Source organism: Hylobates moloch, unplaced genomic scaffold (assembly GCF_009828535.3).
Source record: "Hylobates moloch isolate HMO894 unplaced genomic scaffold, HMol_V3 SCAFFOLD_7, whole genome shotgun sequence".
NCBI lineage: Eukaryota > Metazoa > Chordata > Mammalia > Primates > Hylobatidae > Hylobates > Hylobates moloch.
Window position 1 is genome coordinate 60,562,631 of NW_026652282.1, and position 26,398 is coordinate 60,589,028.

Here is a 26,398-nt window from a genome sequence, read left to right on the forward strand (position 1 = left end):
GTGTTTTATAGTTCTCCTCGTAGACATCTTTCACCTCCTTGGTTAGATGTATTCCTAGGGTGTTTTTTTTTTGTTTTGTTTTCTTTTTTTTGGCTATTGTAAATGTGATGCCATTCTTGATTTGGCTCTCAGCTTAAACGTTATTGGTGTATAGAAATTCTACTGACTTTTTACATTGATTTTATATCCTGAAACTTTACTGAAGTTTTTTCTTTATCAGTTCAAGGAGGCTTTTGGCAAGTCTTTAGGGTTTTCTAGGTATAGAATCATATTGTCTGCAAGAAGAGATCGTTTGACTTCTTCTTTTCCTGTTTGCATGCCTTTTTTTCTTTCTCTTGCCTGATTGCTCTGAGTAGTACTTGCAGTACTATGTTGAAAAGGAGTTGTGAGGTGGACATTTTTTTTCTTGTTCCAGTTCTCAAGGGGAATGGTTCCAGCTTTTGCCTGTTCGGTATGATGGTGGCTGTGCGTTTCTTATACATAGCTCTTATTATTTTGAGTACATTCTTTTGATGTTTAGTTTGTTGACGGTTTTATCATGAAGGGACATTGAATTTTATTGAAAGCTTTTTCTGTGCCTATTAAGATGATCATTTTTTGTTTGTTTTTAATCCTGTTTATGTGGTAAATTACATTTATTGATTTGTGTATGTTGAACCAACCTTGCATCCCAGGAATAAAGGCTGTTTGATCGTGGTGAATTAACTTTTTGATGTGCTACTGGATTCGGATTGCTAGTATTTTGTTGAGGATGTTTGTGTCTATGTTCGTCAGGGATATTGGCCAGTAGTTTTCTTTTTTCCTTCTATCTCTGCCAGCTTTTCCTATAAGGATGATGCTAGCTTCATAGGATGAGTTGGGAAGGAGTCCTTCCTTTTCAATTTTTTGGAATCGTTTCAGTGGGATTGGTACCAGCTCTTCTTTGCACATCTGATAGAATTTGGTTGTGAATCAGTATGGTCTTGAGCTTTTTTTGGTTGGTTGGTGTTTTATTTCTGATTCAATTTTGGAACTTGATATTGGTCTGTTTAGGGCTTCAAATCTTCCTGATTCAATCCTGGGAGCTTGTGTGTTTCCAGAATTTTACCCATTTCCTCTAGATTTTCTATTTTGTGTGCTAGGTGTTCATAATAGTTATACGAAGATTTTTTGTATTTCTGTGGGATAGGTTGTAATGTCATCTTTGTCATTTCTGATTGCATTTATTTGGATCTTCTCTCTTTTTTCTTTGTTATTCTAGCTAGCAGTCTGTAAATCTTGTTTATTCTTTGAATGAACCAACTTTTGTTTCCATTGATTCTTTGTGTGGATTTTTGGGTCTCAGACTTTATTCTGCTAGCTCTGGGGTTATTTTGTTCTTGTTTTCCTAGTTCTTCTAGGTCTTGCATAGAGTTTTAATCAGACATTGGATTCTTAACATTTCTTTAAAGTGACCCTACAACCAAGTGCCATAAATCAGTTAAACAATACAGTAGTTTATTATTTGACAAACATTTTTCAACACTGATTAGATTTCATTATGCTACTAGGTATAATATAAAATAGCAAAATAACCCATAGTTCCTGTTTTCAAGGAACTTAATATAGGATAAAATAAGGATTTAGGGGGTCAACATTGGAGTTTTGGTTTCCCCCACTTAATACATGACTGTGGGCAAGTCATTTAATTTATCTTTTGAATTGTTTTCTGGATGTTAGCTTCTTTGTCTTTAAAATGGGGTTGACAATACTTCTCTTGAAGGCTTTTAAAGCGTAAAAGTAATGTAGAGTCATGTGTCACTTAACAATCGGGATACCTCCTGAGAAATGTATTGTTAGGCAATTTTATCATTGTGTAAACATCATAGAGTGTACTTACACAAACCTAGATAGTATAGCCTAGTACACACCTAAGCTATATGGTAAGCCTATTGCTCCTAGGCTACAAACCTGTACAGCATGTGACTATACTGATTACTATAGGCAATTGTAACACAATGGTAAGTATTTGGGTATCTAAACATAGAAAAAGTACAGAGAAAATATAATATAAAAGACAAAAAATGGTATACCTTTAATATGGCACTTACCATGAATAGATCTTGAAGGACCAGAAGTTGCTCTGTGTGAGTGAGTGAGTGAGTGGTAAGTGAATGTGAAGGCCCAGGATATTACTGTATACTACTGTAGAATTTGTAAATACCATATACTTAGGCTACAATAAATTTATTTTCAAATGCTATTCTTTGTTCAATAATAAATTAACCTTAGCTTACTGTAACTTTTTAATTTTATAAACTGTTCAATTTTTAGAAACTCGTTGACTCTTTTGTAATAATACTTAGCTTAAAACACAAACGCGGCCGGGCGCGGTGGCTCACGCTTGTAATCCCAGCACTTTGGGAGGCTGAGTCGGGCGGATCACGAGGTCAGGAGATCGAGACCACGGTGAAACCCCGTCTCTACTAAAAATACAAAAAATTAGCTGGGCGTGGTGGCGGGCGCCTGTAGTCCCAGCTACTCGGAGAGGCTGAGGCAGGAGAATGGTGTGAACCCGGGAGGTGGAGCTTGCAGTGAGCCGAGATTGCGCCACTGCACTCCAGCCTGGGCGACAGAGCGAGACTCCGTCTCAGAAAAAAAAAAAAAAAAAAACACAAACGCATTGTACAGCTGTACAAAAATATTTTCTTTATATCCTTATTCTATTAATTTTTTTTTTACTTTTTAAACTTTTTTGTTAAAATCTAAGACACAAACACACACATTAGCCTAGGTCTACACAGTCATTTGTTATTATCATCATGTATTATGTATTGTATGTAATTATATGTGCTATACTTTTCTATGGTGGCAAAGTAAGTTTGTTTATACCAGCATCACCACAAATGTGGTGTACTACAACGTTATGAAGGCTATGACCATAACATTACAAGGGCTATGACAACACTAGGCAAAAATAGAAATTTTTCAACTCCATTATAATCTTATGGGACCACCATCAGATATGCCCTCTAACTTTGAAACATGTAGCATGTGACTATATTTACTTAGCACAGTGTCTAGCCCATGGTGAATACATAGTTATTGGTAGCTGTTACTGTTATTGCCCACCTCATATGGAGTTCTCAGTAAATGTTACTGTCTTTTCCTTTTTGCTTACAACCTATCCTCCACTAATGTAACATTGTAGTTAATATGAAATAGTATCATCTAACATTCAGGAAGTGACCTTTGTTATCCTTGAAATCAACAAGCAAGTGAGCAAAGCCTTATAAAATTCATTTTGACTTCTTAATGCAGATTTCACTGAGTGTACTGGAAAAGAGAGTTTTCAAGTCTGGGATCTGTTTTCTCAAAATTGGTTGAGCACAGACGTGAAAGCCATTCATAAGGGTTAAACTTTATCTGAATAGCAACTGGTCACAAGTGGTCAAACTCTGTAGTTCCAAAGGCTGTATTAGTTGTGGAGGGGTAATTTTTATTAGGAACATTTGCATACATACACAAAAATGGAAAGAATAGTATAATGAAATCCCACATAGTACCCATAATCCAGCTCCAACAGTTATCAACTAAAGTAGGTTTTAATGGAAACATCTCAGTTAAAAATGGACATTTCCAGCTCAATATGTGTTTCTCTAACTTACTGTTTTTTGATCCTACATCATGGGTTGAGTTAGAATCCCACTTTAATGTTTGCTTTTTGTGAAGCTTTTTAAAAAAATATTAGTTTGGATTAATAATCAAAGATTTATTTTCTATAAATGTCATATAAAAATTTTTTCAGAGTACATTTTTAAATTAAAAGGCCAAAAGAAAAATGCATGGGTTTATAACTTTTTTAAAAAAAGGGAAGATTTAAGTATGCTGGGTAGAACATATTTTGTTCTGTCTTTGTTTTGAAGGTTTGGCTTGAGCAACAAGTTTGATGCTGAATTTCCCTCCGTTCTAACAGGGAAGGTAAGTGAGAATTTGCTTTGAACTTTTCAGTTCTAAAGCATTGTTTTATGGCTTACTCATTGTTATGACAAATGCTTTGAATCGTTGTTAATGAAGTCACGTAATAGGAGATCTCAGTAGCTGGAAGCTGTGTTTATAGTGTTTGAAAGCTGTTGCCATGGCTACCAGCCTCTGACCAGTTATTTTGTTCATTGTCCATTAATGCCAGCCATTATTTATTTGTCCGTTCAGCTTTTTCACTTTTGCATTTTTTTTCTGAGCATAGGTAGCTATAATTGTTTTTATTTGGGTCATTAATTTCCAGTGTTTTTAAAGTTTTTTTTAAATGTATCACTCTATTAATTTTTAAAGTACCATGTGGTATGATTTGTTATACATGAAAATAGTTAAATTTTTGATTAGTTGTTTTTCTGACTTTTAGATAGTTGGAGTTAGTAAGATTGGACTCACTGTAATAAATTAGTACCTTTCTATTCCCTGGTTCCTCTACATTGAGTAGTATTTCCTAGTAAATTCAAAGATTTACTAGGATTCAAAACTATAAATTTAAAGACCTAATGCTCAGCCTGATTACTATAGTTGATAATATTTTATTATATACTGGAAATTTGCTGAGAGTAGATTTCAGGTGTTCTTATCACAAAATAACAAAAAGGTGACTGTGAGGAGATGGATATGCTAATGTGTTTGACTAGTAATTATTTTACTGTGTATATGTACATCAAAACATCATGTTGTACACCTTAAATATATAGAATTTTAAAAAAGAAACTATATTTGGAAGATCATCTTAGGACAATAATGTGAACTTTCTGTGCCCAAAGGAGAAGGCTCTGCCTAAGGCAAAAAGTTATTTACATATGTTTGTTACTTGAGGAAGTGTAGAACAGGAGAGAAAAACCATTATATTACAGAATACTCAATCATTGCCAAATGGTTAATAGTTGAATGCTTGAATAGCTAAAAAGATGATTAGGGGTTAAAGGAAGTTAACTTTTTGTATTTTGGAGCCTTTAAATTCAATATATTTAATTTTAGTACTAGAATAATGGTATTTGTCAGTATAGATTTTGGTCATGTTCTAAAATTATCTCATTATCTAACAGGCTTTTTATTCTATTGTAGTCTCAATTATTCTCATATTGTTGGTGAGAAAAGCAAAATGAAAATCAGTGTGTTTAGTATGTATAATAAATTGGAGAAATAAGCCCATTAATAAATGTATTTTTACATAAAGAAATTCTAGAGAGATACACATGAAACTAATAAAAGTTATTACCTTTGATGGGAGAAGAGGAATGTGATGGATGGAGGCAAGGGTAAGGATGAGACTTTTCTGAATATCTTTTAGTATTGCTTTCATTTTTAAATCATGTGACTATATTACCTTTTGAACTTTAATTTTTTCTTAATTCAATATCCCTTGTTCTAAACTCTTTGAAAACCAGATAAGATGCTTCTACTGATATTTGCTTCTTTTTGTCATGCGTTTTCCAACTATGTACTCTTTTTGCCTTTGGCCTAATCACAATCTTCCCCCCAGCCTCTTTGCGGGGTAGGCAGCAGACCTATTTCTTTTTTCAAGGAATATCTTTGAAATCATAAGAAATTCTGTTTAATTTAACCCTGCAAGGTATGTTATACTTTATTTGCCTCATTTTCCCCTTGAAAAATGGGAGGTAGCTTGAGACAGAATATAGTAGTTAAACAAGCTTTGCAGTCAAATCTGGTTTGGAATCCAGATTATGTCACTTACTGTGTGGCCTTGGGCAAGTCACTTCTCTGAGCCTCAGTTCTTATGTGAAAAATAGAGATGATGCTGATAGTTACCTCACTTTTTGATTTAAGAGCTAAATGAGAGAGCATATATAAAATTCCTAGTGTTTTGCCATGTACTTATTAGCTTCCCAATGTTAGTTTGTAGTTGCAGTTGACTATTCTTCATCATTGTATTGTAGTTTCACCCTGGTTGCTTTTCATTCTACTCACTGGCTTTCAATTTTTCATTGATTTTGCAAATTTTCTTCATCTAATTCTAAGAGAATACATTATTATTCTCTGGCCTCACCACTAACTTGTTCTGTTGACTCTTGACCTTTTCTGTCTCTCCTGAGGTATAATATCAAATCATTCCACAGAATACTAAACAGGTGATCATAGTTCCTGGCTAAGTTAACCTTAGAAAATATGTGGCCATTTAACATTTTAAGACACAAAAAACCCTTTGGTGTGAGATTTTGGCTCACTCTTTAGTATGTTCTACCTTCCTATCCTGATCAATTGGAGTAATTTACCAATTGAAGCGGCAGCCTAGACTTAGATTTGTTTTATATGAATTAACCATAAATGCTTTTTCAAATGAATAAAGTAGCTATGGAAATATATCTTGAATAATAATGTATTTTTGTAGAAAGATGGCAAATTCATTATTAAAATTAAAGAGAATGTGAATTATAAGAACTTCAGTAAAAAACTTATTCTTCATGTTTCCTTTGATGCTGCTGCATGTGTTGTAGGTGTAGTTATATCCAACTTTACCATTGGCTTTGAAATACAGGTCCAAGAAATTCTAGAAATGAATAATCAAAAAAAAAGTCAGTGTATAAAATTCCCAGGCATACAAATTATCCATTTTCAAAATTGGCCAATTTTATATGCTCAAGGAATCTTCAGAATATCTTTTCACACCTTCTCATTTCTTTACAAGCCTTCTGAAACTAAAAATTCCAGTGGCCCCAAAGGTAGTAGACTGTTTTAAACTAGAGGAGTAAGAATAATAAGCTGCTTTTGGTATGCACTCACACAAACCTAAATTATCTGGATATGAGTTGCTCATAAAGATATCCATTCTTTTCAAGTGATTGTTTTTGTAGCACATTATCATAATGAGTTGAGTATTTATTTAAGCGTACATTATGTATAGTGTACAAAATTTATCATGTGTTGGATAAGGCATAAATTATAACTGTGATATTTTTCTTAACATGTGTTTGGTGACGGAAAAAACACTAAAAGGAATTCTGAAGATCTGATTTAAAAGTCACATGGTGGTAACATTAGCTTTATTCATTTTCTCGTTAATGAGATAATTTTTCTCCAACAGGCACTTTCATTTGTTTAGGTTCCTTTGCATTATCAAAATGCTTCTCAGATAACTGGAGAGAAAACGCAAACATAATTAATGTATATCTGAGGAAAAAAATAAAAGAAAAAAAGGTCTAAATTCCAGACTTAAGAGCTCTTACATTAAAATATTTAAAAATGAATAACTGTGATAGCTAAAGTAGAAAAAAATCTACTTTTTACGAAATCAGTCGTCCAATATGAATGTGATTCTAAATAGCTTTTATGCCTGCCTGAGCTAAGCAAAATTGCAGAGGGAAGTCTGAAAACCTAAAAAAACCATTTTGACAAGCTCTGTGGCTCAACATTAATTTTTTGCTTCTTATATGTTAATGCTTTTAATGTAAACAAAAAGATAACCTTTTATATTAAGTGCAGAAAAGATTGTTTTCCCTATTTCATATCGAACAGGTGTATACACACAGATTCTAGTGACCAGAAAATGAAAGAACTACGGAAATTTAGAAAAGAAAGTAAAGCTATTGGCCCTCAGCTTGAAACAATTAAACTGTGTTATGGGGAGACTAGTGTGCAGTGTTTGGGGATTGTAAGCAATAAAAATCGACCTTTACTATTGTGATACAGTATGACAGCTGATTGATAGGGTTGTGTTCCCATGATTGAAGAAGGCAGATCAGTCCTGCTGGGGTTTGCTTAGAGTTTCTTCTGTTTACAGAGTCTCTTGCATCCTGTTATAAAATATTATGACCCTTTTCCCCACCTTTATGGTGTAGTTTTCTTTTTTAATTCCAAGAAAGCCAAAAGAAATGAAATGTTTCTTTACAACCTACTGTTCAGCTAGAAAGTAAGGGTCTTCTGCTGTCTAACCTTCATTGCTAGAGACACTCAATTATATGAAAGTAAATGAGTAAAATGTTAACTCTGATTCTACACAGTTAACTGAACATTTCTTTCACGTTGTTTAAAATTGAGTTAACTAATTCTCACTTTTATGTCTTTAGCTCTGTTTTATGACTTTTACTGTTACTCAAATACAGATTTCTTTCAAAGACAATCCTGGCCTCCTTTTAAAGTCAAAATGCAGATTTTTATTGTTTGAAACTCTAGTAAAAGCTTTTCTTTTCAATATATTTGTCTTATGACCTCAAAAAAATTTGAATTCTCAGTTTTAGTAACTTGAATATTTTCGTTTTTAATTCGTCTATGGTAAGAAAATAGAAATTGAGACTATTATATGTTAAAAAGAAGAAAGTGTTGGCAGGAAAGAAGGAAAATGACCACATTTTTAGGTAATGTTTTTGTTTTCAATTCCAGAAGCATATAATAAAAGGCAAATTTTATAACAAATTTTATATACCTCAACATACAATTTATTTTATTCACAATGTTTGAAATAAAAAGCCATTTTCTCTTCCCTGTTTTATTCTCTAGCTTTTGTCTCCCTCAGTCTTCTAACACTATTCATCCCTGGTAGAAGTGGAGCTTTCTTTTCTAAGGCTCCTTATAAACAATTTTTTTTTCTTTTGTACTGACTCATTTCTGCACCTTTTAGTTTTATTTTTTTTCCATCTGTGTTTGTACTTACTTTTTAAATAAAAATGTAAATTCCAATTATAAGCATTTAAATTTGTAAATGGACAGATTTAATAATTTTATGATTTGCATGAGTTTATATCAAAATTGACCATATTTAAAAAATATGTTAGCTATTCTGGATACATAATTTAAACAGAGTTGACAGTAATGTAATATTACAGATTAAAACTAAATATGTACATATTTTTTCTTTATTTTAACTTCTATTTGGTTGCTCAATGATTTCCTAGGAGAAAAGAAGTTGAATATTGCTGTTGGAGAGGTAAATCTTAAGATAGAAACTTGGTACCTTGTTTTTAGAAAGAAGAGCTTGATTTTTTTCTTTTTTTTTTTTTGCTGAAGAATTAAAGAGCATTGAATCTGCATTTAACATGCAGCAGATTATAAACAAATTATCCTTTTGTTTATAATATAGTGTATAGGAAAACTATGGAATATTAATAGTTACTTGAGTAAACCCATTGCCTTCAGGTGAGACTTCATGCAGAAGAGAGCTGTTTTTCTTTCTCCAAACCTTCTCAGAGACATGATTTATGGACTTTCTTTTTCAAAGCATTTCAGGCAGGCTGTTACTTCCAAGGATTAATTTACATTTTCTGTGAAGTATTATAAAACAAAGATTATTATTCTCATTTTATCAGTGGGAAACTGAAACAGAAAAATTAAATGATTTTGCCTAGGATTTTTCATAGCTAATAAGTAACTATAATTCAAGTCTCTCAATCTGTTTTTCAATGTTTTTAGTTTGTCTTAGTTTAATGTGCTTAGTGTACTCTTGTGCACTAAGTTTGTTAGTGTTTTCTAATTTCAATTATAAGGCAAGGCTCTCTGAATTTGTTTCCATATTTACTTAGAAATTTTGCCATTTAATTGGAATTCTCTGCACCCAGTGATTGTCTTTACATCATGTTGCTGACAGTCTAGATGGAGAATGAAATTAGTTTACTTGCTCTGTGTAAACAAAGTTTTGAGCCTTATAATTTCACAACTATTGTTTGTTAACGTATTAGTAAGAAAATCAGATTCATGGGCTAAGCAATTAACCTTATTGAGTGACATGAACAATTCTAATAAAGCTTCTAATAAAGCTTATATACTTAATGTTTAGCTTACTTTAGTGCTGAATTCTGTGATCATGTATTTTTATAACATTTGCTAATAGGTATATGTTTTGTAGTGTTGATTCTAAGACATCTCTATTAAGAGACAAAAATGTAATAAATTGATTCCTCGAGTACAATTTTTATTTGGAATAGTAGTAGTAAAGCTCTATATTTTTTATTCCTAACCTGCTAATGCGGTTTTTATTTTATAATACCTTACTTTTCCTAACAATTGCATAATTTTTGCTTTTATAGCCAGATGCTAAGAGTTCTTTCATAAACTTTATAGTCTGACAGCTTTCTAAATGAATCATTTTTGTAATCCAGAAATGTGATTTCACTGAAAGCAAACTATTTTTAGTATACATTTGAATTGTATAACCTTCCAGCAGAATTTTTGTTATAAATCTAATTATTCCAGTCATGTGCATGCCTTTGAACTGACTTTGTCCTTGTTTACAGAGAAGCACAAGCAGCCACTTCTAGGAATGGAGGTAGTAACTAGAAATATTAAACTTATGTATTTAAAGACCTTTCAACTTTGAAAATTTACAGCAGTTATGAATCCATTTTATACTGAATATTAACAGGCTGTTTTGAATGCAATCGCTAGGCACTGTCTTTTGTTAGTGTAACTAACAGTGGCTAATGTTAAAATTGTTATACTGCAAATTTGCCAGGGAATAAAGGTTTGAGAGTTGCCTTTTTTCAAAGTAATCCAGGAGTATTGCCAAGGTCTAATTTTAATTGCATTTTCTCTAGTAGTATTTGGGTTTTTTATTGTTGTGTTATGCTTCTAGTCTTACCCAGCTGTTACTCAGAATGACTAGAGACTATCAATTATACTGCCTTGATAATGAGAATATTTGGTAAGAAAACGGCTTGAAAGTTATCTTTTTCCGTCAATTTTATTGCAGTCATTTTATTGGTGGTCATTTCAGAAGACTGTTTTTCAACATCAGGCTAAGTTCTATGAACATGAAATTATATTGTTGTGCTTTTCAACGTCATCCTAGAGTGTATGAACATATTTATGGGGAATATATCTATTTAGATATTTGTGATTCCTTAAATTATTTGTAATAAACGTTTTTCTTAGATTTGGAGATAAATAGTGAAAAGCCGCCCACAAACTGTTAAAGATTGTACGCTCTTGTAGGTGGCCCCAGAAGAATTTAAAACCAGCATTGGCCGTGTGAATGCATGTTTGAAAAAGGCTCTCCCGGTCAATGTGAAATGGCTGCTGTGTGGTTGTCTCTGCTGCTGTTGCACACTGGGTTGCAGCCTATGGCCTGTTATTTGTCTCAACAAAAGAGTGAGTAACTGTTTTATTGTATAATAATAATAATAACTAACATTTATGGAAAACTTACTATGTGCTATGAACTCTTTTCAAGTACTTTACACAATTTAGTTAATTCTTGTAACAATGCTATCTTTATTTTAGAGATAAGGAAACTTGGGGACAGGCATATTGTTATTTGTCCAACTTTTATCAACACTTTACCATTTAATATGGGTTCCCATCATTTCACATAAAAGCAGCATAAGTTAAATACTAAGTAATTATAAATGTAAGTGGGCTACTTATTCTTTTTAAAATACCTGATGCTGTGACTTAAGGTATTTCCAAGTTATAGGTATAAAGGACAGCTTCTGATCTGAAGAAAGGCAAAAGTGAGAGTAACCTACAAAGTTTGCAGGGCAAATCCTTAGTTTTAAACATGTTACAATAACATGCTAGCATAGCGTTACTACTTATGTCATGGATTTAAGAGTACTTCTTAATCTTGTCTTCTTTAAAATTTCACATTAGTTTTTGTGAATTTTTTCCTCTGGTGGGAAGATGCCTTTAAAATATTTTAATTGAAGCCAATGAGGAAAATTAATTCATTTTACCTAAAGTTTTTTTCCTAGTACTGTATGAATGATTTCATTTAAACTTTTAAATAATAAGTAGCCAATGAAATCAGATTCAAAATTATAGTGCCTTGTGGAAGAATAATTAGTGATGCAGTTATTTCATTAAAACCAAAAATATTCCCAAAAAGTACTCATTATTTTTTTATCTCCATTCTTTTCCTGCCTGGTTTAATGTTTACTTCAAAAAGACAAATAATGAAATATTGCTAACTCTATGACTTTTTGAATGGAAAAGTTAAGCATTTTATTGAGTCTGTTGGTAATCACAAGTAGGTCAGAGCTTCACTTTAAATATTGCTTAGTCTATTGTTTGTCAAAGCAGGTACGGTATTCTCAAATGGTTTTCTATAAATAAAAAAAGCTGACAGCATAAATTCCTTTTCTTAATTGTCATATCTTACTTTTAAAAGTCACAATCAATAACTCCTATCCATCCCTATTATTTTAAAAGCCTCAGTATGAATTAATCATGTTTGAATTTCCCATCATGTAAATACAGCTAATCTCAATTACTTAAGAACAGATTTTTTTTTTTTTTTGGTTTCTGTATTATCCAGGACTATCCCTTTTTCTGATGACCTGTTTACACTTTGTCTATTTGTTAATACGTTCACCAGAAGGCCTGAAATAAGGAGAAACATTTTTTTTCAATCATTTGATTTTACTATCAATACTTCGAATAGAATATTCAATGGAAACTAAGATAATACTGATGCTGTGATCTCTCCTATCTTCCATTACTTTGGATAATTAAAAGCTCATAGTGAAGTTGAGGCATCAGTATATTCTGGTTCGCAAATCTGTCAGTTTAAAAAATTTATTTAATATAGATTTGCAAATTGTCATCCATGAGCCAAATCCAGCCCACTCTGTTTTTAAACATTTTAATCAGTTTACCAACATTTAAACGTTGTAATATTTAAAATAAAATTCATGATATCCAGCCTCTTGTAAAATCTAAAGATCTGGCGATACCAGGCCCACATGGCTGTATGTCAGCAGTTGGCTGTGAGTGGTGGCTGCTTCCTTTAAGTAGAACATACATTCTCTGGTTCATCTTAGAAACCACCCATAGTTTACATTATCTGCCTTGCTCTGTAAGCATTATAGTTCACGGCCTCTGATTTTGTATGTGCCATGTTGTCAACACTATGCTAGACAGCAAAACATTAAGAACATGCTGGTAACCTTGTGCAAGTCACTGTTCTTTCTGTAGCCTCAAGTTTTCTCACCTGTAAAATCAGGACACTACTAGTTACTTTTAACATGGTTTTATGATGAAATTTAAAGCAACTCAAAGATTTTTGTCTACATGAAGAAATATAAAATATAATTTTCTGATCTGTAAAATAAGTTGAATAGACTATAATAGTTTAATTGGAAGTATGATTCACATTCATATAGTTCAAATCCCTTATTTTACAGGTGTGGACATAAATCCAGAGAGTGAAGTGACTTTCTCAGAGTCACACGGCAAATAGCACAGCCACAAAAATAATCCTTACTTTATTTTGTTTTTGTTTTTGTCTTTAATACTGCATTCTCTTGACTACATCATGTTTCTTACATCAAATTGACTAGTCCTGAGACAAGAAATGTTCTCATAAGTTGTATAATAAACAGCCCACTGAATTTTAATTCTTTAGCAGTGGATAGAAAACTTTTTCTTAAAGAACCAAATAGTAAATATTTTAGCCTTTGTGAGCCAGAGGTCTCTGTCGCAACCGCTCAACTGTGGCATTGTCACATGTAAACAGCCATAACCATATGTAAATGAGTGAGCATTACTGTGTTCTCATAAAACTTTATTTACAAAAACAGACAGCAAGCCAGATCTGGCCTATGGGCTGTTGTTTGGCACCTTGCTCTAGCCATCTCTAATTGGGTGTCTAGCTTTATGGAAGTCATATCTCTGTTTGCTCACAAAATAAAATGGAAATAATAATGAAGATGCTATGTTAGCCAATTATTGAAAATGTTTCCAGGAAAAGAATTTTTATGTAGATAGTCTGCCTTATAATTTTTTTTGGCAGTATAATTCATGGGAATTTTCTCTAGCAAATTAGGTGATAAAGAAATATAGGTCAGAGTGCCTTGAGTTCCCCCTAATCTCTCTTGGCTCTGGTGGGATTTCACAGCTACATGATACATGAAATGAGGCTTTTCATTTACCTGTTCTTCTATCTACCACTGAACCAACTGTGATATCATAGTCAATTTCAGCCCCAGTCATGCTATCACTCAAAATTTGAAATTACTTTTATCCTGTCCTTTTTTGCTATAATACTCATTAAATTGAGAGAGATGGTCAGAGGAAAGGACTACTTTCTGACTCATGACATGAATATGATGTTTTAGGAGATAGAGGTTATAATTCAGTGTCCTGTTTGATTCTGTGTTTTTGTAGCTAATTATAAAAAGAAGGAAAAGCATATGATAGAAATAAATGCCCCATCCATACATTATGCCATTTGGAAAAGAAATCAGTCTTTGCAATGAGAGACAAATAGTTCTGCCAAAAATTAAGCAAATTACGTGTAATCTATGTATAATTTAGGCCTTTCATAAAATATGTTTTGTGCTCTTGGGCAAAGATAACATGCATAAAGCGAGTGCATAGAGTATTATAACTTGGTCATAGACTGCCTTTTCCTTACTATCTTTGAACCTTTTAATTTATGTGTCAGCCTTGAGTCATTTGAGCCATATATAAGAAAATGATGTTTATGGCATATTAATACTAAAAGCTGATAAGTTTGCTTCCTTTTTTGTTAGCTTTACTGGCTAATTGTATTGAACGTAGGATTGTATCTGCTCTGCAGAAGTACAGTGATTGGTATTAAGCTAACTTTGATACTTTTCTGGTCAGCTTGAGAGTCAGCCATCTGGTTTTAAAAAAAATTTATTGGGAAATAATTTACAGAACATAAAGTTAACTCATATTAAGAGAATAATTCATTGAATATTAATGTACTTACAGAATTGTGTAACTATCACCATAATCTAATTTTAGAACATTTCCATCATCCTAAGAGTAAACCTTGTGACCACTTTTAGTCACTCCCAATTTCCCTCCAATCCTCCCAGCCCTATACAACCAGTGATCTACTTTCTCTCTTATGTTTGCATTTTTGAACATTTTATATGATATGTACTCCTTCATGGCTTTTAAAACTGAGCATAATGGTTTTTGTGGAAAAATACACATGACATAAAATTTGCATTTTTAACCACTTTAAAGTGTATAATTCAGTGGCATTAACTACATTGACAGTGTTATGCAACCATCCACTATCTAGTTTCAGAAATTTTTTATCACCTGCAAGGAAAATCTCATATACATTAAGCAGTCATTTCTCATTTTCCTTCTCCTCAGTTAGGAAGTTAAAAAGTGTTTCTCTCTTTTCTGTATTTTACAAAAGTTTAAGAAGGATTGGTATTCTTCTTTTAAACATTTGGGAGAATTTCCTTTCTTTTGGGCATAACAGTGACACCATCTGATCTTGAGATTTTTTTTCTTGGTAGGTTTTTGATTACACATTCAATATTTACTTGTTATAGGTCTATTCAGATTTTCTATTTTTACTTGAGTCAATTCAAGGAGTTTGTTCATTTCATCTATGTTGTCTGGTTTGTTGGCCTACAATTATTTTTAGTATTCACTTGTAATTTTTTTCTAAATTACTGTAAGAGTGATATGTAATGTCCCTATTTTCATTTCTGATTCTAGTCATCTCAGTCTTCTTTTTTTTTCTTAATCCTTGTAGCTGAAAGTTGGTCAAATTTCAAAGAAAAAACTTTTGGTCTTGTTCATTTTTTCTATTGTTCTATTCTGTATTTCATTTCTCTCCACTCTATTTTTTCCTTTCTTCTGCTATGTTTGGGTTTAGTTTGCTCTTTTTAGTTCCATAAGGTCTAAATTCAGGTTATTGATTTGAGATCATTCTTCTTTCTTAATGTAGGCATTTACTGTCCTCAGTTTTCTTCAAAACATTGCTTACTCACATTCTGAGATACTGGGAGTTGTGATTTCAGTGTTTGAATTTTGAGGGAATATAATTCAGCCCATAACACATAAGGAAGGACTTCCACTATTTTGCTATTTGTTTTCCATGTCGTATGTTTTTTGTTCCTCAATTCCTTCATTACTTATTTATTTTATGTTTAATTGAGTTTTTTAGTGTACTGTATACCTTATTTCCTTTTCTGTATCTTTTTAAGTTATTTTCTTAGTTGTTACAATTAACATCTTAAACTTATAACACACTAGTTTGAATTAATATCACCTTAGCTTTAATAGTATGTAAGTTCTACTGCTATATATATCCATCCCTCCCCTTTTATGTTGTTGTTATCACAAATTATATGTTATATATTGTGTGTCCATTAACAGATTTATGATTATCATTTTGTCTTTTAATCATACGGGAAAGAGTTCCAACCCAAAAATACAATATTGTCTTTTAAATATATTTGTGCAGTTACCTGTACCAGTGCTCTTTATCACATGCCTCAAGTTATTGTCTAGTGTCCTTTCATTTCAGCCTAAGGCTCTCTCTTTAGAATTTATTAAAAAGCTGTCCTAATAGTGATGAACTCCCTCAGCCCTTGGTTGTCTGGGAATTTCTTCATTTCTTTTTTTTTTTTTTTTTTGAAGGCTAATTTTGCTCAGTATAGAGTCTTTGGTTGACAGAGTTTGCTTGTTTGTTTTGTAATTTCTGCACTTTAAATACTATATGCCATCCCACTGCCTCTGACCTTCATGGTTTCTGATGTGAAATTAACTGTTAATCTTATAGAGAATCTCTTGTACTTAACAAGTCACTTCTTTCTTACTACTGCTTTCAAGATTTCCCTCTTTGTTTTTTACTTTCAACAGTTTAATTATACTTTATCTTGGTATGGTTCACTTTGAGTTTATCCTACTTGGAATTTATTTGGCTTCTTGGAATGTTTTTTTCCTGTGTGCAGTTTCAAATTAATATCTGGTGTCACTTGACGCCAGCCTGAAGAACTTCTTTTAGTGTTTCACATAAGCTGGGTCTGCAGGCCACAGATACTCTCAGTTTTTATTTAGGAATGTCTTTATTTTGTCTTCACTTTTTAGTATGCAATTTTTAATTAATAGATTTTTAAAAACAATTTTAGGTTTACAGAAAAAAAAATGAGCAAAAAGCACAGATTCCATAAACCCCCTCATCCAATACCAATTTCCCCTACTATTGAGATCTTACATTAGTGTGGTACAATTGTTACAATTGATGAGCCAATATTGATATCTTATAATTAACTAAAGTCCATGGTTTACATTAGGCTTCACTCTTTGTGTTCTACATCCTATGGATTTTGGCAAGTGTACAATGATATGTAGCCATCATCACAGTATCGTACAGAATAGCAGTTTCACTGCCCTAAAACTCCATTATGCTACACCTATTTCATCCCACCCGCATATCCTGAGCAATCACCTAACTTTTTATTGTCTCCATAGGTTTGCCTTTTCCAGAATGTCACATAAGTTGAAATTATATAGAATATATTCACATTGGCTTCTTTCACTTACCAATATGCATTTAAGGTTCCTCCATGTCTTTTTCTGGCTTGATAGCTCATTTCTTTTTATCACTGAATAATATTGCAGTTTTGGGATTTGCCACAGTTTATCTGTTCACCTATTGAAGGGTTTCTTGGTTGCTTCCAAGGTTTCGCAATCATAAATAAGACTGTTATAAACATTCAAGTACAGGTTTTTGAGTGGGCAGTTTTGAACTCATTTGATGATTGCTGGATCACATGGTAAGACTATGTTTAGTTTTGTAAGAAACTGCCAAACTGTCTTGCAAAGTCGCTGTGCCATTTTGTATTCCCACCAGCAGTGAGTAAGACTTCCTGTTGTTCTACATCTTCATCAACGTTTGGTGTTGTCAGTATTGTGGATTTTGGCCATTCTAAAACGTAGGTAGTGATATCTCACTGTTGCTTTAATTTCTAATTCTGCATAGTCATACGATATTGAGCAGCTTTTCAAGCTTATTTTCCTTCTATGTATCTTCTTTGAAGAGGTTTCTGATCAGGCCTATGACCCCCCTTTTTTTAATGGCATGGGTACGGGATGGTTGCTGAAGGAAAAGAGGGCTTAGTGGCCTCCAAATTCCCTCACCCACCAATTTCTGGAGGAGACTGTAGTGGGGTGAGGACTGAGGAGCCTATGCACACTTTTTCATTGGGTTGTTTATGTTATTATTGTTGAGTTGTTAAAGAGTTATTTGTATACTTTGGATACCAGTTTTCTACAAAGTATGTGTTTTGCAAATATTTTCTCTCAGCCTGTGGTTTGTCTTTTTACTCTCCTAATAGTATATTTTGTAGAGTGGAACATTTTAATTTTAATGAATTTCAACTTATTAATGTTTTCTTTTATGCATCTTGCTTTCTGGTGTTGTATGTAAGAATTCATTGCCAAACCCACGGTCACCTAGATTTTATGTTATATTCTAGGAATTTTAAGAGTTTGGCATTTGTGAAAGGTGTAAGGTATGTGAATACATTCAGTTTTCCTTGCATGTTGATGTCCAGTTGTACCAGCACCATCTGTTGAAAAGACAACAATTTCCTTGAATTGCCTTTTTGTCAGAGGTCTATTTCTGGCTTCTCTATTCTGTTCCATTGAATAGCTAATCATTTCTTTCACCAATTCCACACTCTCTTGATTACTGTAGCTTTATAGTAAGTCATGAGGTCAAGTAGTATCAGTCCTCTTTGTTCTCCTTAAATACTGTGTTGACTATTATGGATCTTTTACTTTTCCATATAAACTTTAGAATCATTTTTTCAATAATCACAAAATGTTGTGATTTTGTATTCTGAAACTTTACTGAAGTTTTTTTTTAATCAGTTCAAGGAGCCTTTTGGCAGAGTCTTTTGGGTTTTTCTAGGTATAGAATAATACCATCAGCAAAAAGAGATAGTTTCACTTTTTAACCTATTTATGTGCCTTTTATTTTTTTGTCTTGACTGATTGCTCTGTCTAGGACTTCCAGTACTGTGTTGAATAGGAGTGGTGGGAGTGAGTATCCTTTTCTTGTTCCAGCTCTCAAAAAAGCTGGGGAAATGGTTCCAGCTTTTGCCTGTTCTATATGATGTTAGCTATGGATTTGCCATAGATGGCTCTTAACTATTTTGAGATATATTTCTTTGATGGCTAGTTTGTTAAGGGTTTTTATAAAGTGAAATTGGGTTTTATCAAAAGCTTTTTCTGTGTCTGTTGACATGATTATATGGTCTTTGTTTTTCGTCCTGTTTATGTGGTGTATCACATTTATTGATTCGCATATGTTGAACCAACCTTGCATCCTAGGATTAAAGCCTACTTGATTGTGGAGAATTAATTTTTTGATGTGCTGCTGGATTCAGATTGCTAGTATTTGTTGGGGATTTTTGTGTCTATGTTCATCAGGGATATTGGCCTGAAGTTTTTTTTCACTGTGTCTTTGCCATATTTTGGTATCAGGATGATGCTGGCTTCATAGGAAGAATTAAGGAGTAGTCTCCTCTATTTTTTGGAATAATTTTAGTATGATTGGTACTAGCTCTTCTTCGTACTTCTGGTAGAATTCAGCTGTGAATCCATCTGGTTTAGGGTTTTTCTTCATTGGTAGGTTTTTAATTGCTGTTTCAATTTTGGAACATGTTATTGTTCTGTTCAGGGTTTCCATTTTTTTTTTTTCCTGATTCAATCGTGGGAGCCTGTGTGTTTGCAGCAATTTATTCATTTCCTCTAGATTTTCTAATTAGTATGCATAGGGGTGTTCATAATAGTGTCTGAGGATCTTTTATATTTCTGTGAGATTGGTTGTAATGTCTCCTTTGTCATTTCTCATTGTGCTTATTTGGATCATCTCTCATTTTTCTTTGTGAATTTAGCTATCAATCTGCAGATCTTGTTTATCCCTTCAAAAAACCAACTTTTGGTTTCATTGACCCTTTGTATGGATTTTGGGGTCTCAGTTCCTTTCAGTGCTCCTCTGATTTTTTATTTCTTCTGCTAGCTTTATTAGTTTGTTTTTGTTTTTCTAGTTCTTCTAGGTGCAATGTTAGATTGATAATTTGAGATCCTTCTAAGTTTTGAATGTAGGCATTTGGCACTGTAAACTTTCCTCTTCACGCTGCTTTTGCTGCATCCTAGAGATTTTGTGTTTTGTGGATGATTGGCTTGTATAGTATCATGGAGAGGTTCTCTGAATTTCTTGAATTTGCATGTCGACCTCTAGCAAGATTAGGGAAATGTTCATGGACTATATCCTCAAATATGTTTTCCATGTTGCTTACTCTGTCTCCTTCTGTCTCAGGAGTCCTAATGTGTCATAGGTTTGGTCTATCTACATAATTCCCTATTTCTCAGAGACTTTATTCCTTTTTTATAATTCTGTTTTCTTTATTTTTGCCTGACTGGCTTGATTGAAAAGGCCAGTCTTCAATCTCTGAAACTCTTTCTTGAGTTTGATCTAATCTTGTTAATGCTTCTAATTTTATGTTGAAATTCCTATAGTGAATTTTTCAATTCCAGAAGTTCAGTTTGGTGCTTTTTTAATATGGTCATTTCATCTTTCAATTTTTGGATCATTTTACTGGCTTCCTTGGATTGGACTTCAACTTTCTTTTGAATCTCTTTGAATTTCTTTGCCATCCGATTCTGAATTCTATGTCATTTCAGACATTTCAAACTGTTTAGGATCCATTTCTGGGGACATAGTGCAATCATTGTTAGAAAAGTAAACACTGACTTTTTAAATTTCTGGAGTCATTGCATTGATTTTTTTTTCTGCTCTGGGGGTTCTTGTGTTTCTCATTTTGAAATTGCTATTATTTGGATGGGACTTTTTTATTTTATAGGTTTTTTTTTCCTCTTGAAGGTTTGACTGGTGAATGTTGTGTACAGGTGCTTTCCTTTGTTTTGTTTTGTTTTGTTTTGTTGAGTCAGAGTCTCGCCCAGTCACCCAGGCTGGAATACAAAGGCATGATCTCAGCTCACCGCAATCTCTGCCTCCTGGGTTCAAGCAATTCTTCTGCCTCAGCCTCTCGAGTAGCTGGGATTACAGGCACCTGCTATCATGCCCAGCTAATTTTTGTATTTGTGTAGAGATGGGGTTTCACGATGTTGCCCAGGCTGGTCTTGAACTCCTGACCTGGGGTGATCCGCCCGCTTTCTTTTTGAGTGCTTTCAGAGGGCCATGGTTCTGTATGGGTTCCTTAGTTTTCTGCATTGGATTTCATAAGCATTGCATGCTGAAGAAATTTATTTTTGTTTGCTGCTATGATTCAGGTTGCAATCCAGTAGATAGAGTTTAAATGTAAGGGCCAGCAGATAGGATTTTACTCAGTAGTGTGCCTCTTTTGTATTTCAATGCATATGCATTTCAAGTACACAACTTGGAGGCCTCAGTTAACATTTATACTGTTGTGGAACCATTACCAATACCTATTTCCAATTTTTTTTCATTACCCCAAATAGGAACTCTATAGCCGTTAAGTAATAACTTCTCAATTCTTCCTTTCTTCATACTCTGCTAACTTCTAATCTACTTTCTGTCTCTACAAATTTGCCTATTCTAGATACCTCATATAAGTGAAATAATGCCATATTTTTTCTTTTAGATTCAGCTTATTTCACATACCATAAAGTCTTCGGAGTTAATCCATATCATATTTCAGAATTTCATTCTCTTTTATGGCTTAATAGCATTCTGTTTTGTGTAAATATCACAGTTTCATCTATCCACTTATTTATTGATGGACACTTGAGTTGTTTCCACCTTTTGGCTATTGGGAATAATGCTGTAGTAAACATTACTATAAAAGTGCCTGTTTGAGTCTTTGATTTCAATTCCTTTGGGTATATATCTAGGAAAATTGCTGGTCATATGGCAATTGTTTAGCTTTTTGAGGAACCACCAAAATCTTTCCTTTTTTTATTATATTTAAGTTCTGGGATACATGTGTAGAACATGTAGGTGTGTTACATAGCTATACATGTGCCATGGTGGTTTGCTGCACCCATCAACCCATCATCTACATTAGGTATTTGTCCTAATGCTATCCTTCCCCTTTACCCCCACCCTCCGACAGGCCCTGGTGTGTGATGTACCCCTCCCTGTGCCCATATGTTCTCATTGTTCAACTCCCACTTATAAGTGAGAACATGCAGTGTTTGGTTTTCTGTTCCTGTGTTAGTTTGCTGAGAATGATGGTTTCCAGCTTCACCCATGTCTCTGCAAAGGACATGAACTCATTCTTTTTTTGTGGCTGCATGGTATTCCATGGTATATATGTACCACATTTTCTTTATCCAGTCTAATATTGATGGACTTTTGGGTTGGTTTTAAGTCTTTGCTATAGTGACTAGTGCTGCAGTAAACATACGTGTGCATGTGTCTTTGTAGTAGAATGATTTATAATTCTTTTGGTATATACCCAGTAATGGGATTGCTGGGTCAAATGGTATTTCTAGTTCTAGATCCTTGAGGAATCGCCACACTATCTTCCACAATGGTTGAACTAATTTATGCTCCCACCATCAGTGTAAAAGTGTTCCTATTTCTGGACATCCTCTCCAGCATCTTTTGTTTCCTGACTTTTTAATGATCGCCATTCTAACTGGAGTGAGATGGTATCTCATTGTGGTTTTGATTTGCATTTCTCTAATGAACAGTAATTACGAGCTTTTTTTCATATGTTTCTTCTTTTGAGAAATGTCTGTTCATATCCTTTGCCCACTTTTTGATGGGGTTGCTTTTTTCTTGCAAATTTGTTTAAGCTCCTTGTAGATTCTGGATATTAGCTCTTTGTCCGATGGATACATTGCAAAAATTTTCTCCCGTTCTGTAGGTTCCCTGTTCACTCTGATGACAGTTAAACTTAAGCTGATAAGCAACTTCAGCAAAGTCTCAGGATACAAAATCAATGTGCAAAAATCACAAGCATTCCTATACACCAATAATAGACAAACAGAGAGCCAAATCACGAGCAAACTCCCATTCACAATTGCTACGCAGGGAATAAAATACCTAGGAATACAACTTACAAGGGATGTGAAGGACCTCTTTAGTGAGAGCTACAAACCACTCCTCAAGGAAATGGGAGAGGACACAAACAAATGGAAAAACATTCCATGATCATAGATAAGAAGAATTAATATTGTGAAAATAGCCATACTGCCCAAAGTAATTTATAGATTCAATGATATCCCCATCAAGCTACCATTGACTTTCTTCACAGAATTAGAAAAAACTACTTTAAATTTCATATAGAACTTAAAAAGAGCCCGTATAGCCAAGACAATCCTAAGGAAAAAGAACAAAGCTGGAGGCATCACACCATCTGACTTCAAACAAGGCTTCAGTAACCAAAGCAGTTTGGTACTGGTACCAAAACAGATATATAGGCCAATGGAACAGAACAGAGGCCTCAGAAATAACACCACACACCTACAATCTCCTGATCTTTGACAAACTTGCCAAAAACAAGCAATAGGGAAGGGATACCCTATTTAATAAATGGTGTTGAGAAAACTGGCTAGCCATCTGCAGAAAACTGAAACTGGATCCCTTCCTTACACCTTATACAAAAATTAACTACAGATGTATTACAGATTTAAATGTAAGATCCGAAACCATAAAACCCTAGAAGAAAACCTAGGCAATACCATTCAGGACATAGGCATGGACAAAGACTTCATGACCAAAATACCAAAAGCAATTGCAACAAAAGCCAAAATTGAAAAATGGGATGTAATTAAGCTAAAGAGCTTCTGTACACCACAATCTTTTCCATGGGAGCTGTATCATTTTACATTCCTACCAGCAATGCAGAAGAGTTCAGATTTATGCAGATCCTCATCAATGTGTGTTATTTTCCATTTTATTTATAACAGCCACCCGAATGAGCATAAAGTGGTGCCTCATTGTGATTTCAATATACATTTCCCTCATGATTAGTGATATTTAGTGTCTTTTCATTTGCTTGTTGAACATTTGTATATCTTCTTTGAAGAGATGTCTGTTCACATCCTTTGTCCATTTTCTCTCTAGGTTGTTTATTTGTTCTTAAGTTGTGGGTGTTTTTATATAGTCTTGTTAATCTCTTATCAAATATATAATTTACAAATAATTTCTACTGTTCTGTGGTTTGTCTTTTCACTCTCTTAATAGTGCCATGTGATGCATAAAATTGTTGATTTTGATGAAGTCCTATTAAACTATTTTTCTTTTCTTGCCTGGGCTTAGGCATTATATCTTAAAAAATATATATTTTTATATATAAAACTTATAATTTTATATACACACACACACACACACACACATATATATACACACACACTATAAGTGTTGGGATACATGTGCAGAATGTGCAGGTTTGTTACATAAGTATACACATGCCATGGTGGATTGGTGCATCCAGCAACCTGTCATCTACATTAGGTATTTCTCCTAATGCTATCCCTCCCCTAGCCCCCCACCTCCTGACAGACCCTGGTGTGTGATGTTCCCCTCCCTGTGTCCATGTGTTCTCATTGTTCAGCTCCCACTTATGAGTGAGAACATGCAGTGTTTGGTTTTCTGTTCCTGTGTTAGTTTGCTGAGAATGATGGTTTCCAGCTTGATCCAGGTCCCTGCAAAGAACATGAACTTATCCTTTTTTATGGCTGCATAGTATTCCATGGTATATATGTGCCACATTTTCTTTATCCAGAGTATCATTCATGGGCATTTGGGTTGGTTCCAAGTCTTTGCTATTGTGAATAGTGCTGCAGTAAACATTCATGTGCATGTGTCTTTATAGGAGAATGATTTAGAAACCACTGGGTGTATACCCAGTAATGGGATCGCTGGGTCAAATGGTATTTCTGGTTCTAGATCCTTGGGCAATTTCCACACCGTCTTCCACATGGTTTAACTAATTTACACTCTCCATCCTCTCCAGCATCTGTTGTTTCCTGACTTTTTAATGATTACCATTCTAACTGGCATGAGATGGTATCTCATTGTGGTTTTGATTTGTGTTTCTCTAATGACCAGTGATGATGAACTTTTTTTCATGTTTGTTGGCTGCATAAATGTCTTCTTTTGAAAAATGTCTGCTCATATCCTTCACCCACTTTTTGATGGGCTTGTTTTTTTTCTTGTAAATTTGTTTAAGTTTCTTGTAGATTCTGGAGATTAGCCCTTTTTCAGATGGATAGATTGCAACAATTTTCTCCCAATCTGTAGGTTGCCTGTTCACTCTGATGATAGTTTCTTTTGCTGTGCAGAAGCTCTTTAGTTTAATTAGATCTCATTTGTCTATTTTGGCTTTTGTTGCCATTGGTTTTGGTGTTTCAGTCATGAAGTCTTTGCCTATGCCTATCTCCTGAATGTTATCACCTAGGTTTTCTTCTAGGGTTTTTATGGTTTTAGGTCTTCCATTTAAGTCTTTAATCCATCTCGAGTTAATTTTGTATAAGGTGTAAGGAAGGGGTTCAGTTTCAGTTTTCTGCTTATGGCTAGCCAGTTTTCCCAACACCATTTATTAAATAGGGAATCCTTTCCCCATTGCTTGTTTTTGGAAGGTTTGTCAAAGATCAGATGGTTGTAGATGTGTGGTGTTACTTCTAAGGCTTCTGTTCTGTTCCGTTGGTCTATATATCTGTTTTGGTATTAGTACAATGCTGTTTTGGTTACTATAGCCTTGTAGTATAGTTTGAAGTCAGATAGCATGATGCCTCCAGCTTTGTTTTTGCTTAGGATTGTCTTGGGTATATGGGCTGTTTTTTGATTTGATATGAAATTTAAAGTAGTTTTTTCTACTTCTGTGAAGAATGTTAATGGTAGCTTGATAGGGATATCATTGAATCTATAAATTACTTTGGGCAGTATGGCCATTTTCACGATATTGATTCTTCCTATTTATGAGCATGGAATCTTTTTCCATTTGTTTTTGTCCTCTCTTGAGCAGTGGTTTGTAGTTCTTCTTGAAGAGGTCCTTCACATCCCTTGTAAGTTGTATTCCTAGGTATTTTTTTTTTTTTTAGCAACATTAGTTTCTTTTTTATTTTTTTTTTGCACACAAAGCAATAAACATTTTCTAAAAATACATACAAACAAAAAGATGCATATCAAACACATTAGGAAGGTTGCACATGGGAAGATGGGGAATAGAAATGGGGGGTGGGAATTAAAGAAAATAAATGAGAGAGGGACTTTGTATGGATCAATGATAATAACTCAATCCTCTATTTGACAAAGAAGAAGGAGAAGGAAGAGGAAGAAAAAGAAAGTGGGATAAAGGATCAGAAAGGGAGGAAAATAGAAAAAATTAGAGTATGACTCCAGGGTAGACCTGTTTTGTTGTTGCGGGGTTGGTTGGTTGGTTTGTCTGTTGTATTTTTCATATGTTTCGCCATGTTGGCCAGGCTGGTCTCGAACTCCTAGCCTCAAGTGATCAACCCGCCTTGGCCTCCCAGAGTGCTGGGACTACAGGCATGAGCCACCACGTCCAGTCCCCACATTACGTCTGGCCTCCGTGGTAGACCTCCCAGACGGGGCGGCCGGGCAGAGGCGCTCCCCACATCCCAGACGGGGCGGCCGGGCAGAGGTGCTCTTCACTTCCCAGATGGGGCGGCCGGGCAGAGGCGCTCCTCACTTCCCAGACGGGGCGGCCGGGCAGAGGCGCTCCTCACATCCCAGATGGGGTGGCCAGGCAGAGGCGCTCCTTACTTC

At 34.1% G+C, this 26,398-nt stretch overlaps 1 protein-coding gene across 3 annotated transcripts in view; it reads left to right on the forward strand.

Annotated features, from left to right (window-relative positions):
• Positions 1-26,398, forward strand: part of CHIC1 (cysteine rich hydrophobic domain 1) — a 125,226-nt gene that overhangs the window by 10,662 nt on the left and 88,166 nt on the right. For all 3 annotated transcript variants that reach the window (XM_058441407.1, XM_032757191.2, XM_032757192.2), the window contains exons 2-3: positions 3,885-3,939; positions 10,882-11,037. In XM_058441407.1, coding sequence (XP_058297390.1) covers positions 3,885-3,939; positions 10,882-11,037 — 211 coding nt within the window. The remainder of the gene's footprint in view (positions 1-3,884; positions 3,940-10,881; positions 11,038-26,398) is intronic.